This window comes from Bufo gargarizans, chromosome 11 (genome assembly GCF_014858855.1).
Source record: "Bufo gargarizans isolate SCDJY-AF-19 chromosome 11, ASM1485885v1, whole genome shotgun sequence".
Lineage (NCBI taxonomy): Eukaryota > Metazoa > Chordata > Amphibia > Anura > Bufonidae > Bufo > Bufo gargarizans.
This window is the reverse complement of record NC_058090.1, coordinates 1,535,128-1,549,575: the sequence shown is the minus strand read 5'-3', so window position 1 is coordinate 1,549,575 and position 14,448 is coordinate 1,535,128. Positions and strand designations below refer to the sequence as shown.

General features: G+C 44.7%; 1 protein-coding gene across 4 annotated transcripts in view; it reads right to left on the bottom strand.

Annotated features, from left to right (window-relative positions):
- The window catches only part of LOC122921949 (pseudouridine-metabolizing bifunctional protein C1861.05-like), an 84,289-nt gene that overhangs the window by 48,812 nt on the left and 21,029 nt on the right, over window positions 1-14,448 (bottom strand). For 3 of the 4 annotated variants that reach the window (XM_044272291.1, XM_044272290.1, XM_044272292.1), the window contains exons 3-8: window positions 13,997-14,111; window positions 13,290-13,464; window positions 3,281-3,392; window positions 3,075-3,181; window positions 2,007-2,133; window positions 1,294-1,414 (exon numbers count right to left, since the gene is read on the bottom strand). In XM_044272291.1, coding sequence (XP_044128226.1) covers window positions 1,294-1,414; window positions 2,007-2,133; window positions 3,075-3,181; window positions 3,281-3,392; window positions 13,290-13,464; window positions 13,997-14,111 — 757 coding nt within the window. Of the gene's footprint in view, window positions 1-1,293; window positions 1,415-2,006; window positions 2,134-3,074; window positions 3,182-3,280; window positions 3,393-3,890; window positions 4,035-13,289; window positions 13,465-13,996; window positions 14,112-14,448 lie in introns of those variants that run through there. The other variant, XM_044272293.1, reaches the window with a different exon arrangement.

Sequence of the window (14,448 nt, the reverse complement as noted above, 5' to 3'; positions counted from 1 at the left end):
TCCACTGCAGGCCGGCCCAGGGGACAACTGACCTGTGAGTACTACTACCCTCACTCAGTACATCATCACCATTACACTCACATAACACCCCTAGGCCGCGGGTACTGTAGGGGCATTACTACTACTCCAACCTAAAAAAGACTCCACAGCCCTGCAAATATCTTATATATTTTGTGAGACAGTGACAGGTCTCACGCAGCTTAGAGGAAAGGAAGGGGTGGATAGTGCGGTTCACACCCCTATTCCACCACAGGTGAGGCAAGCTGGAGATAATAAGGGCTGGCATAAAGCACCTCCCAGGGTGTCAGCAAGGGGGAAGTGTTGTCTTGGGACAGAGACTGTGACAGAGGCCTGGAGGCTCTGTGAGTGTGGTCTCAGCCCGGCAAGGCTGAGGGGCCACGAGGCTGGGTGGTAGCCTGGAGTTGGGGGACGTAGCGACGCCTGGGAGGGTCGCACGGCCATAGTCAGGCAGACTACTGAGCCCAAATCCCCCACAAGAAACAGTTAACTGGAGTTTGTCAGGATGGCCGAGTGGTCCAAGGCGCCAGACTCAAGTGGGACATTGGCTGACAAAGCCGCATGAGTTCACAAGGTGTGAACTCTGACCTAGGTGAGTCAGGAAACTTTGTGTTTAGTTAGAGCCTGGACAGGCGAGTGTTTATTATTTTGTCATTTTGTTGTTGCTGATGTTGCACAATAAATGCAATGTTTGGACATTATATACGTGTCTGGTGAAGTAACCTGTGAGAATGACCCCCGGAGAAGAGCTAAACCCCCACAATTTCTATAATTAAAATTTCTAAACTTTCCCAAATTCTCATAATAGTAAATATGAAACAAGCTATGCTATGCATTTAATGAATTAATTACACAATATTATTAATATATAATATTTAATTTTGAAGCTAGAGTTGCAGTTAGTACATTTCTACCAGCTCCATCCAAAACTGGTTCCAACTTCACAGCCCTGATATAATGTATGTACATAGTAGCTAAACTATTTATTGATATTGTATTTATAGTGTAAATACATGTATGTATATATTTATATAGTTTTGAAAGGTGAGCTGGTCTCCCTGCATGGAAGGGCCATCTCCTGGAGGATCGAGACTTTTCTTCACCTGTGACAAATATTTTGTTTGTTGCATTATTTCAGTATCTACGGTATATATACTGGGCAAGTCAGAGTGGTGTGTTGGTGTTCCCATGGCCCAAAGCCCCTGTGCACATGCCCCACCTGCCACCCTTTGAGTTTGTATCTGGCAGTATCTATTATCTTGTAGTACCAATTACCTGGCCTCCTCCAATGCCTGGCGAATGGCTTCTTCCATCATCAGGCCAGATGCAGCATACTCAGAAGGTATAGGGACGGAGATTAGGACCCCAGAGTCCAGTCTAAGCTCCAGAGAACTGGCTGTGAGAGAAGGCATGACACAATAAACTGTAGATCAGGGGTGCACAACCTTTTCTGGTTGGGGGCCACATTGTCAGCCTGAACCAATTCAAGGCCGAACATACAACTGAAATACTATTTATGGCATATTGAGCATACAGTATATATCACAATTCCAGGAATCCCATCTAATCGGAGAATACATGAAAGATACATGTGAGCATCCACAAGCCATAGACATACATATCTGTTACAAGATGGTTGGGGGCCGCACAGAATGGTATCGAGGGCCGCATGTGGCCCCGGGCTGCAGGTTGTGCACCCCTGCTGTAGATGAACAGTGGGGAAACACATACACACATACTCAACTACACATTAGTTTCCTGTTATCAGAATTTATTTGTTGGGAATTAGATCCAACATGTCTGATTGTCATGTCTCATGCATTTTCTTAAAGCAATTGTACAGTATTCGAGAAACATTGCTGCTTTATTCCAAAACCAGCACCACACCTGTCAATGAATTGTGTCTGGTATCGCAGCTCACTTAGGGCCATGTTTTTCTAATCAAGCACAACCCCTGTAAATCACAGTCATAAATTTTACCATCTTACCAATAAGCTGTGCAGCCTCCTCCTCATTGCGGACATGATACGGAGCCTTGAAGCCACTGCTTGGAGTAAAGAAAGCCGGGAAGTCTCTGGAATCTCCAAACGTGGAAACACAGACCCCCTGGGTCTCCTATCATTAAAGTAAAGGAGAAAAGATGTGGATGTGTGGCTTGAAAGGTCCTAATCCAAGGTAGGTAGCAAGGAAGACTTCCCAAACCCAACCTCCATAGATCTATGATTTCTGTATCTTCTACTGTTATACTGACGAGCAAAAGGGTAACAATGTTTTGAACTTTTGACTTTCAGGCTCCATCTCTCACCATCCACTACAGCTTTGAACGTGAGACTACCATCATTTTATAGACAATCATCTTGGCTATCTCATACATAAATTGGACTTGAAACTATTTAGCATACGATGTCATGCAGTTACATGACAAGAATCTGCATAACTAATCATATGCTAAATAGTTGCAAGTCCAATTTATGTATGACATAGCCAAGATGATTGCGTATAAAATGATGGTAGTCTCACGTTCAAAGCTGTAGTGGATGGTGAGAGATGGAGCCTGAAAGTCAAAAGTTCAAAACATTGTTACCATTTTGCTAGTCAGTGTATGCCTGAAACATTTGAATACAAGTTGGAATAAATGGCTCTGTGTGTACTTATTAGGTTGTATCTGTGTGGTACACGACTGGGTCTAGAAGTTTAGCTAGCCACTAGGGGCAGAAAAGAACAATTTACATGTAAGCACCACCCATAAGTTAAAGGAATTCCTCCTTTAAAGCAAATTAGCATAAACTCTGCCTATTTTCAGGTCTGTTCCAAGAAAATGGGGAATTGTAAGAGGGCCTTGTTATGCATTAAATGAAAGAAATGTTCATGTTTCCAGTGCAGTTTATAGAAGATGTGCTGAACATGCCTGCCCCACTGTGGGAATGCCCAAGCCCACCAGGACCACTCATTTGTGGGTGGGCTTACATAAGTCCTATTGCCGGGACTGTCATCGAAAGTTAGGGACAGACCTTGCAAATGTAGGACTGTTGACAAGCGTTGTGTTTCCTACTCACTAGATACTCCAGGGTCCGACCAATGTCCAGAATGGATTTTACCCCAGCTGAAATAACAGCAACTGGTGTTCTGCCAAGTTCGGTTAGATCAGCACTGATATCCATAGCTGAAGCCAAAGAGGAAAAGATGGAGTTACTCTCTAAATATCCATTAATTACAATACATAAATAGTTCTACTACACTATAAAAAGAATAGGCAATTTACTGTTTTCTCCATCGCGATGTACTCCACCGATTCCTCCGGTTACAAAGATAGGGATCCCTGCATGATGCGCAGTCACCATTGTCCCAGACACAGTGCTGCCTCCAGAAAGGCCCTGGAAAAAGCAAGAATGAATGGCCGTTAGGTACTCATACAGGCAGGATTTCCGATTTGGCCTCAGTCCGTATCCTTGCCCAGCATTGAACACATAGGTATATGGCAGGTAGTGGCAATCTTTTGAACAAGTAATCGACAATAGTGAACTTGCTATAATCATTCCCCTAGCGGCACCAGTTGCATGCAGAATTGAGATGCAATGGATATGCCATTAGATCATTTATTGAATGAAATAAAACCTTTGATAACTTACATAAACCAAATATAACAATGGGAACTAGGTGGCATCAATGTATAAGGCAACCAAACTGTTAACACATTGGCAGACTGTTTAGTTTACCAGGGCGATGGACCTAGTCCACCTTCTGGCTAGTTAGTAGCAGTGCAATGTCCCACTACGAGGCAGTGCTCCACTGCAAAGGGTTAAAAGTGTGCTTTTATATGTGATATGTGCATTTTGTGAATGTATGATGTCCAAGAAGTTAGGCTTAGATACCGTCACTATGTGGGGCTGTTTCCACTCTTCTCATAGGGAGCCATTAGAACTCATGTAGTGTAGAAGAGCCAGTGTCCAGAAAGTGATGAGGAGAGAGGCAACTGAGAACAGCCCTAGCTAGAGAGAAAGCTTAAAAAACAGCTTCTGAGAGAGGAAAAGAGAAAAATATACATTTGAGGAGCATACCAGTGTCAAGAGGAGGTGCATGCAAAAGCTCTACAGAGATAAGTTGTCTAAAAAGAGGTTTAGAGGCTCCACAGTATACTTACTAAGGAGATACGTGTGAGACCTGTAAGATCTGTGACATTGCAAAATTGTAGAAGGAGCATACCAGTGTCAAGAGGAGGTGTGTGCAAAAGCTCTACAGAGATAAGTTGTCTAAAAAGAGGTTTAGAGGCTCCACAGTATACTTACTAAGGAGATACATCTAAGGGTACCGGGGCATATTTTACAAGCACACTGTGGAATTGGTAAAAGATCTACATGCTCGCTGAGGACAATGAAACCAATTACTATAAGTACAGCAACTTGTGAGACCTGTAAGATCTGTGACATTGCAAAATTGTAGAAGGAGCATACCAGTGTCAAGAGGAGGTGTGTGCAAAAGCTCTATGGAGATAATTTGTCTAAAAAGAGGCTTAGAGGCTCCACCGTAAACTTGCTAAGGACATATAAGTATATGAATGTATATACAGGTGAAACTCAATTTTTTTTAATATCGTGCAAAGTTCATTTATTTCAGTAATGCAACTTAGGCTACTTTCACACTCTCGTTTGGTGCGGCTCCTTCTTGTATTTGCACAGACGGATCCGCACCGATAATGCAAACGCTTGTATCCGTTCATAACAGATCTGTTTGCATTATACAGTCAAAAAAAAATCAAAACGGATCCGTCTTGACTTACATTGAAAGTCAATGGGGGACGGATCCGTTTTGAATTGCACCATATTGTGTCAGCGAAAAACGGATCCATCCCCATTGACTTACATTGTAAGTCAGGACGGATCATTTTGGCTCTGCATAGTCAGACGGTCACTAAAACACTGCAAGTTGCGTTTTAGTGACCGTCTAAAAAACGCAACGGAGACCAAACGCAGCCAAATTGATGCATTCTGAACAGATCCTTATCCATTCAGAATGCATTGGGACGCTTCTGAGAGCCCTGAAACGGATCTCACAAGCGGACCCAGAAACGCCAGTGTGAAAGTAGCCTTAAACGGTGAAACTAACGCATGAGATAGACTCATTACATGCAAAGCGAGATATTTCAAGCCTTTATTTGTTATAATTTGGATGATTATGGCTTACAGCTTATGAAACCCCAAAGTCACAATTTTGAGGTACCCTTTTCTCAGGGGATATGGATTAATTAGATGACTGGAGTGTGACACTTTGAGCCTAGAATATTGAACCTTTTCACAAAATTCAAATTTTAAGCTGCATTAATGCATTTCCTTTTAATTTGCATTACGGAAATAAATGGACTTTTGAACAATATTTCAATTTTTCGAGTTTCACCTGTATAGCCCAAGTCTGGGCATATTTAAGAAGCACACTGGAGCCTCATAATAGCCATCTAAGCTGTTACAGTGAGACAGTGTACCCTCTTATATAATGCTACTCACAGGGCGCTGGGCACAATTACCCCTACTGCCAACTACAACATGCTCCCATTATCAGTACAAGCCACAGTCCCAATTAAAGCCTTCCTACTTCTCAGACTTATTACATGTAAGTTTCCTGTCTGCTGCTGCTCAGATTTAATATACAGTGGATATAAAAAGTCTACACACCCCTGTTAAAATGTCAGGTTTCTGTAATGTAAAAAAAAAATGAGACAAAGGTAAATAATTTCAGAACTTTTTCCACCTTTAATGTGACCTATAAACTGTACAACTCAATTCAATATAAAAACTTAAATCTTTGATGTGGAGGGAAGAAAATAAATAAATAAAAATAATGTGGTTGCATAAGTGTGCACACCCTCTTATAATTGGGGATGTAGCGGTGTTCAGAATTAAGCAATCACATTCAAAATCATGTTAACTCGGAGTCAGCATACACCTGCCATCATGTAAAGTGCCTCTGATTAACCCCAAATAAGGTTCAGCTGCTCTAGTTGGTCTTTCCTGAAATTTTCTTAGTCGCATCCCACAGCAAAAGCCATGGTCCACAGAGAGCTTCCAAAGCATCAGAGGGATCTCATTGTTACAAGATATCAGTCAGGAGAAGGGTACAAAAGAATTTCCAAGGCATTAGATATACCATGGAACACTGTGAAGAAAGTCATCATCGAGTGGAGAAAATAGGGCACAACAGTGACATTACCAAGAACTGGACATCCCCCCAAAATTGCTGAAAAGACGCGAAGAAAACTGGTCTGGGAGCAACATTAAAGGAGCTGCAGGAATATCTAGCAAGTACTGGCTGTGTGGTACATGTGACAACAATCTCCCGTATTCTTCATATGTCTGGGCTATGGGGTAGAGTGGCAAGACGAAAGCCTTTTCTTACAAAGAAAAACATCCAAGCCAGGCTACATTTTGCAAAAACACACCTGAAGTCTCCCAAAAGCATGTGGGAAAAGGTGTTATGGTCTGATCAAACCATGGTTGAACTTTTTGGCCATAATTCCAAAAGACATGTTTGGCCCAAAAACAACACATCACCAGAAGAACACCATACCCACAGTGAAGCATGGTGGTGGACGCATCATGCCAAGGGGCTGTTTTTCTTCCGCTGGAACTGGGGCCTTAGTTAAGCTAGAGGGAATTATGAACAGTTTCAAATACCAGTGTCACTACCAGAGCTTTGAGACATTCTCACAGCTCTGTGTCTCCACCCCTGTGATGATGTCACTTAGAGTTTAGAGGTGTTCTCACTGTTCTGTCTCTCCGCCCCTGTGATGAGGTCTTACTCTCAGCTGTTCCTCCTGCGTTTGATTTCCCTGTCTTTAAATCACCCCTCCTCCTATTGCAGGGCGTGGATTATACTTCTCTTTTCAGTTGTAGCTCTGCCTTGAGTATCTTCACTTCTTTAGCTACTAGTTCTCTGGACCTGTGTTCTGCTGCTGCAAGCACTCCGGATATTGCCAGCGGCCCTTGGATCCGTCTTCTCTGCGGCTACAGCTCCATCAGCTAAGTGTGCAGACTTTGTTGTGTACCTGGTGTTTTCCTGACTGGATCTGAGGTGGCCAGCGGTTCCCTCCATATTCTGAGCAGGGCATCGGTGGCCGTGCCCCTTCCACTATTGTAGGGGTTACAGGGCTCATCAGTCTCAGGTACGTGGGCATGCCTCGTTCCACCATTTGGATCCGGGCATGTTTTTAGCAGCATAGGGAGAGTGTTGAGGGTCTGACAGGGGTCACCCTTTCTCTTCCCTAGTTTGAGTCCGGTCAGTAGCTCTTCTTACTGTGTATGCTCTGGTTACCCTTAAACAGCCGTGACATTATAATCCACCAAAACCGTCCTTGTTGACATGGATCCGCTTTCTGGCTTGGTTGACCGCATGCAGGGTCTTTCTTTGGAAGTAGCGGATCTCCGTCAATCTGTGACTCAGCTACAAACATTGGGCTCTGCTCCGGCTCATGGAGTCTGTTGCGAGCCAAAGGTCTCACTTCCGGAAACGTTCTCTGGGGGCAGTGAGAATTTTGTTCGCTTCAGAGAGGCATGTAAACTCCATTTTTGTTTGTGTCCCCACTCCTCTGGTAATGAGGAACAGAGGGTGAGGATTGTCATCTCCCTGCTCAGGGGTAATGCTCAGACTTGGGCTTTTTCGCTGCCATCAGGGGATCCTTCCCTTCGATCCGTGGAAAGAATTTTTGTGGCCCTGGGGCAGATATATGATGACCCGGATCGTGTTGCTCTGGCAGAATCGAACTTACGTGTTCTATGCCAGAACAAACTGTCTGCGGAGCTTTATTGTTCTGAATTTCGGAGATGGGCAGCTGATTCAGGCTGGAATGATGCTGCACTCCGAAGTCAGTTCTGTCATGGTCTCTCAGAGGGTTTGAAAGATGCCTTTGCTTTCCATGAGAGACCAACGTCCTTAGAGTCTGCCATGTCATTAGCGGTACGCCTTGACAGGCGTCTAAGGGAAAGAAACAAGACCTCTCCGTCCAGCCATTGTCAGTCTAGGGGCAATGGTGCGGACTCATTCATTATGCAGGGGTCTCATCCTGTCTCGCTCCCCTCTGAGGAGGAGCCCATGCAGCTAGGCCGACTTGCCCCTGATAAAAGAGGATTTAGTCCTCAGAATATGGTGTGTTTTTGTTGTGGGGGCATAGGTCATTTGGCAAATGTTTGTCCGTCTAGGAGATTCCTGAACTGTACTAAGAGCGATAATAAGAGAAAAACCTCAAGAGGTAGATCATCAAGTTCTGCTTCATCTGCTACTTTGGGCAAAGTTGATGTGGGAATTGATGCTTTTCCTCTGACCTGCAGTTCCCGTTTTCTCCTGTCTGCCAGGGTGGCGCTAGAGAGCAAAGTCATTCCTTGTGAGATTTTTGTCGATAGTGGAGCGGCCGTCAATCTTATTGACACTCAATTTGTAGCCTTGCATGGTTTTCAGGTTTGTACATTAGAAAAGGATATACCTGTTTTTGCTATTGACTCTGCCCCACTCTCGCAGAGATCTCTGAAAGGCATTGTTCACAATATCCGGCTAGCTGTAGGTGACACTCATGTGGAGGAGATATCTTGTTTTGTCCTTAACGGATTGCCTTCTCCTCTAGTTTTGGGGCTACCCTGGCTCACTAGACATAACCCCACTATTGATTGGCAAGGAAGGCAAATAAATGAGTGGAGTGACTTTTGTAGAGAGAATTGTCTCACAGCCACTCTTGCAGAGGTGTCTACTAAAACTCTGCCATCATTTCTCTCTGATTTCTCGGATGTGTTTTCCGAGAGCGGTGTTCGGGAGCTACCTCCTCACCGGGAGTTTGACTGTCCCATTAACCTCATTCCCGGCGCCAAGCTGCCAAAGGCACGCCTCTACAATCTCTCACAACCGGAAAGACTCGCAATGCGAACCTATATCTCCGAGAGTCTCGAGAAGGGGCATATTCGTCCCTCAAAGTCGCCTGTTGCCGCGGGTTTTTTTTTTGTTAAAAAAAAGATGGCTCTCTGAGACCTTGCTTAGATTTTAGGGAGCTGAACCGTATCACGATTCGCGATCCCTATCCCCTTCCTCTGATCCCGGACCTCTTCAACCAAATTGTTGGGGCCAAGGTGTTTTCCAAATTGGATCTGAGAGGCGCGTACAACCTGGTCAGGGTCAGAGAGGGGGATGAATGGAAAACGGCCTTTAATACCCCTAACGGGCATTTCGAGAATCTTGTTATGCCTTTCGGCCTGATGAATGCTCCGGCCGTCTTTCAGCATTTTGTTAATAGTATTTTCTATCATTTAATGGGGAAATTTGTTTTGGTGTATCTTGATGATATTTTGATTTTTTCCCCTGATGTTCAGACCCATCAGGATCATCTTTTTCAGGTCCTGCAGATACTGCGGGAAAATAAACTGTATGCCAAGCTGGAGAAATGTCTTTTTATGGTATCGGAGATTCAATTTCTGGGTTTTCTCCTCTCTGCTTCTGGTTTTCGCATGGATCCGGAGAAGGTCCGTGCTGTGCTGGAGTGGGAGCTTCCTGAAAATCAGAAGGCATTGATGCGCTTTCTGGGTTTTGCTAACTACTACAGAAAGTTCATTTTGAATTATTCCTCTATTGTCAAACCCCTTACTGACATGACAAAAAAGGGGACGGATTTTTCCTCTTGGTCGGAGGAGGCGCTTGCAGCCTTTTCTAAGATTAAAGAGAGTTTTGCGTCTGCTCCCATCTTGGTGCATCCCGATGTTTCCTTACCTTTTATTGTTGAGGTGGATGCTTCCGAGGTGGGTGTGGGTGCAGTTTTGTCCCAGGGCCCCTCTCCTGCCAAATGGCGACCTTGTGCCTTTTTCTCTAGAAAACTCTCCCCGGCAGAGAGAAACTATGATGTGGGAGATAGGGAGTTGTTGGCCATCAAGTTGGCTTTCGAGGAATGGCGTCATTGGTTGGAGGGGGCCAGGCACCCTATCACCGTTTTTACCGACCATAAGAATCTGGCGTACTTGGAGTCGGCCAGGCGTATGAATCCGAGACAGGCCAGATGGTCTCTGTTCTTCTCCAGATTCAATTTTGTTGTTACTTTCCGCCCTGGGATCAAGAATGTGAAGGCTGATGCTCTCTCTCGCTGTTTTCCGGGAGGAGGAAACTCTGAGGACCCGGGTCCCATTTTGGCGGAGGAGGTAGTTGTTTCTGCTCTATATTCCGATTTGGAGGCCGAGGTCCAGGCTGCCCAGTCTGAGGCACCTGCCCGTTGTCCCTCCGGGAAGTTGTTCGTGCCTCCTGAGCTACGTCACAAACTCTTTAAGGAACATCATGATACGGTTCTTGCTGGTCACCCCGGGAGTAGAACCACGGTAGATCTCATTGCTCGGAGATTTTGGTGGCCGGCTCTTCGTAAGTCTGTGGAGGGTTTTGTGGCGGCTTGTGAGACGTGCGCTCGCGCTAAGGTCCCTCGTTCACGACCTTCAGGTTCCCTTCTCCCGTTACCCATACCTTCCCGTCCTTGGACACACCTGTCCATGGACTTTATCACGGATCTTCCTCGTTCCTCGGGGAAGTCGGTGATCCTGGTGGTCGTGGACCGTTTTAGCAAGATGGCTCAATTCGTTCCTTTCCCTGGTTTACCCAATGCTAAAACGTTGGCGCAAGCTTTTGTCGATCATATTGTTAAATTGCACGGCATTCCCTCTGAGATTGTTTCCGATAGAGGCACGCAGTTTGTGTCCAGGTTCTGGAAGGCTTTCTGTTCTCGCCTGGGGGTTCGGCTGTCCTTCTCTTCTGCTTTTCACCCGCAGTCGAATGGTCAGACTGAGCGCCTCAATCAGAATCTGGAGACATATTTGCGCTGTTTTGTGGCAGAGAACCAGGAGGATTGGTGTTCATTTCTCCCTCTTGCTGAGTTTGCTTTGAACAACCGTCGTCAGGAATCTTCTGATAAGTCACCATTTTTTGGTGCATATGGGTTCCATCCGCAGTTTGGGACATTCTCGGGAGGGGCTCTTTCTGGTTTACCTGAGGAGGAGAGATTTTCCTCGTCTTTGTCTACCATCTGGCAAAAGATTCAGAGTAATCTCAGAAAGATGAGTGAGAAGTATAAGCGTGTGGCTGATAAGAGACGTGTGCCTGGTCCGGACCTGAATGTGGGTGATCTGGTGTGGTTGTCTACAAGAAATATTAAACTGAAGGTTGCCTCCTGGAAATTGGGTCCCAAGTTTATTGGGCCTTATAAAATTTTGTCAGTCATCAATCCTGTTGCCTTCCGCCTTGATCTTCCACGGGTTTGGAAGATACATAATGTATTTCACAGATCTCTCTTAAAACCATATGTCCAGCCCACGGTACCCTCCTCTTTGCCTCCTCCTCCGATTTTGGTTGATGGCAATCTGGAGTTTGAGGTTTCCAGAATTGTGGACTCTCGCATTGTCCGTGGTTCTCTTCAGTACCTCGTTCATTGGAAGGGTTATGGTCCTGAGGAGAGGATGTGGGTTCCGATGTCGGACATTAAAGCCACTCGCCTTATCAGGGCATTTCATAGGGCTCATCCTGGGAAGGTGGGTCCTGGGTGTCCGGAGTCCACCCGTAGAGGGGGGGGTACTGTCACTACCAGAGCTTTGAGACATTCTCACAGCTCTGTGTCTCCACCCCTGTGATGATGTCACTTAGAGTTTAGAGGTGTTCTCACTGTTCTGTCTCTCCGCCCCTGTGATGAGGTCTTACTCTCAGCTGTTCCTCCTGCGTTTGATTTCCCTGTCTTTAAATCACCCCTCCTCCTATTGCAGGGCGTGGATTATACTTCTCTTTTCAGTTGTAGCTCTGCCTTGAGTATCTTCACTTCTTTAGCTACTAGTTCTCTGGACCTGTGTTCTGCTGCTGCAAGCACTCCGGATATTGCCAGCGGCCCTTGGATCCGTCTTCTCTGCGGCTACAGCTCCATCAGCTAAGTGTGCAGACTTTGTTGTGTACCTGGTGTTTTCCTGACTAGATCTGAGGTGGCCACGGTTCCCTCCATATTCTGAGCAGGGCATCGGTGGCCGTGCCCCTTCCACTATTGTAGGGGTTACAGGGCTCATCAGTCTCAGGTACGTGGGCATGCCTCGTTCCACCATTTGGATCCGGGCATGTTTTTAGCAGCATAGGGAGAGTGTTGAGGGTCTGACAGGGGTCACCCTTTCTCTTCCCTAGTTTGGGTCCGGTCAGTAGCTCTTCTTACTGTGTATGCTCTGGTTACCCTTAAACAGCCGTGACAACCAGTCAATATTGGCACAAAACCTTCAGGCTTCTGCTAGAAAACTGGATATGAAGAGGAACTTCATCTTTCAGCATGACAACGACCCAAAGCATACACCCAAATCAACAAAGGAATGGCTTCACCAGAAGAAGATTAAAGTTTTGGAATGGCCCAGCCAGAGCCCAGATCTGAATCTGAATGAAAATCTGTGAGGTGATCTGAAGAGGGCTGTGCACAGGAGATGCCCTCACAATCTGACAGATTTGGAGTGTTTTTGCAAAGAAGAGTGGGCAAATCTTGCCAAGTCAAAATGTGCCATGCTGATAGACTCTTACCCCAAAAAGACTGAGTGCTGTAATAAAATGAAAAGGTGCTTCAACAAAGTATTACTTTAAGGGTGTGCACACTTATGCAACCATATTATGTTATTTTTATATTTTTTTTCTTCCCTCTACCTAAAAGATTTTTGTTTTTCAATTGAGTGGTACAGTTTATAGGTCACATTAAAGGTGGAAAAAGTTCTGAAATTATTTATCTTTGTTTAATTTTTTTACATCACAGAAACCTGACATTTGAACAGGGGTGTGTAGACTTTTTATATCCACTGTAACTTCTTCTGCATGTATCAGAGGTCAGCACAGGAAGAGGAACTCCCGGAAACAGTGATCTGTCATGCAATGTGTACAGTACATGGCACTGATTTGCCATAGGTAAATTTGCCATTGATTTTTATTAAGATCTTCAGTCGACCTCAGTAGCTAAAACTCAGGCTTTTCAGTGCAGAATCCGTGGCAAATACATGCAGATTTTAAAATCTGCAGTGCATATTATTGTGCTGAATGTTTGTGGATACAGGCATGGAATCCATGTCTAATTTCTTGAACATGTTCTAACATATTGTGTCTGCCAGGGAAGATGAGCAGTGCCTTTGGTTTGCCATTTATCCCTCTATAGGCTGTACATCAGAATATACCTAGTGTACAAATACTATTCACAATATATTATAATATTATTTCAAAAAAATATATTATGTAATAGTTAAAGCGATCTTATACTAATGACAAACCTGGCTTAGCACATATGGCAGATCTCTCCTCGACACTTTCACACAGTCTTTGCTAGTCGCCAAGAACTTGATTTCTTCATCACAGAGGCCAATATGGACTTTACCCTTTATGATGCCCACTGTTGCGGGTACTGATCCATTGGCTCGAACTATTTCCTCCACTTCACTGGCCATGCTATCATTTATACATATGAATGTATAGGAGTGTCAGTAAAACCACTTAAACAGTATACAATCTTTTTCAATTCTACAACTACAGAATAACCCTGACAAATTAAAAATAAGCACACTTTTATTGTGTATACAGCTCCTATCCAGATCCATGGGTCTCCAAGGCTACAGACTATAAACAAAAAACCTTACTGCAAGGTCAGACTGCATAAGGATTGTTTGTAGTCTGTAACTATGGAGACACTTAGGCCTGCATGGATGCTGTATACACCGAATAGTATTATATATTTAATCAGGTCAATTTGCCAAGTTGCTTTACTTTTTATTTTACATTCACAGGAACAATAAAAATATGGTTGGAAAGGTGGACAGAGCCGTTAAGTCACTGACTCCCTTCAAAGGACACTCGTCAACAAACTTACGCTCAGATTCTGGATGGACAATATCTTGTATCTATTAGAGCTTTATACACCACATCCAACCAACTTGTACATTTGTTTCATAGAGAAGAGATAACACAGGACACACTTCCTCACCTGATATTTTGTGGATAGGGCATCCCATGTGTAATAATGGTGCTCTCTAGAGCCACAATCGGCTGACCTTCCGCCAGCGCTTCTTTCACCCTTGGATGTATTCTGAATGCGGAGCCTAGTCAGAAAATTTTGCTTCATTCTAGTCTGTCAAGTCATTATAATATAATAATTCACAAACTCTGTTATATCTGTCTCTGATAAAGCTGAGTGGGGGGGGGGGGGCATAAATGGCAAATCACCCTCCTCCAGTGGCATAGCTATAGGGGGTGCAGAGGTAGCAGTTGCTACCGGGCCCAGGAGCCTAAGACCCTTGTGCCACATAAGAAGACACTGGTATTATAGAAAGTGCATGCTGGGAGGGCTCTGTTATAGATTTTGCACTGAGGACCAGAATGTTCAAGATAGTCCTCTGGCTGCAGGGAAGGGGTTAGGTCAAGAATTTGCTTGGGGGT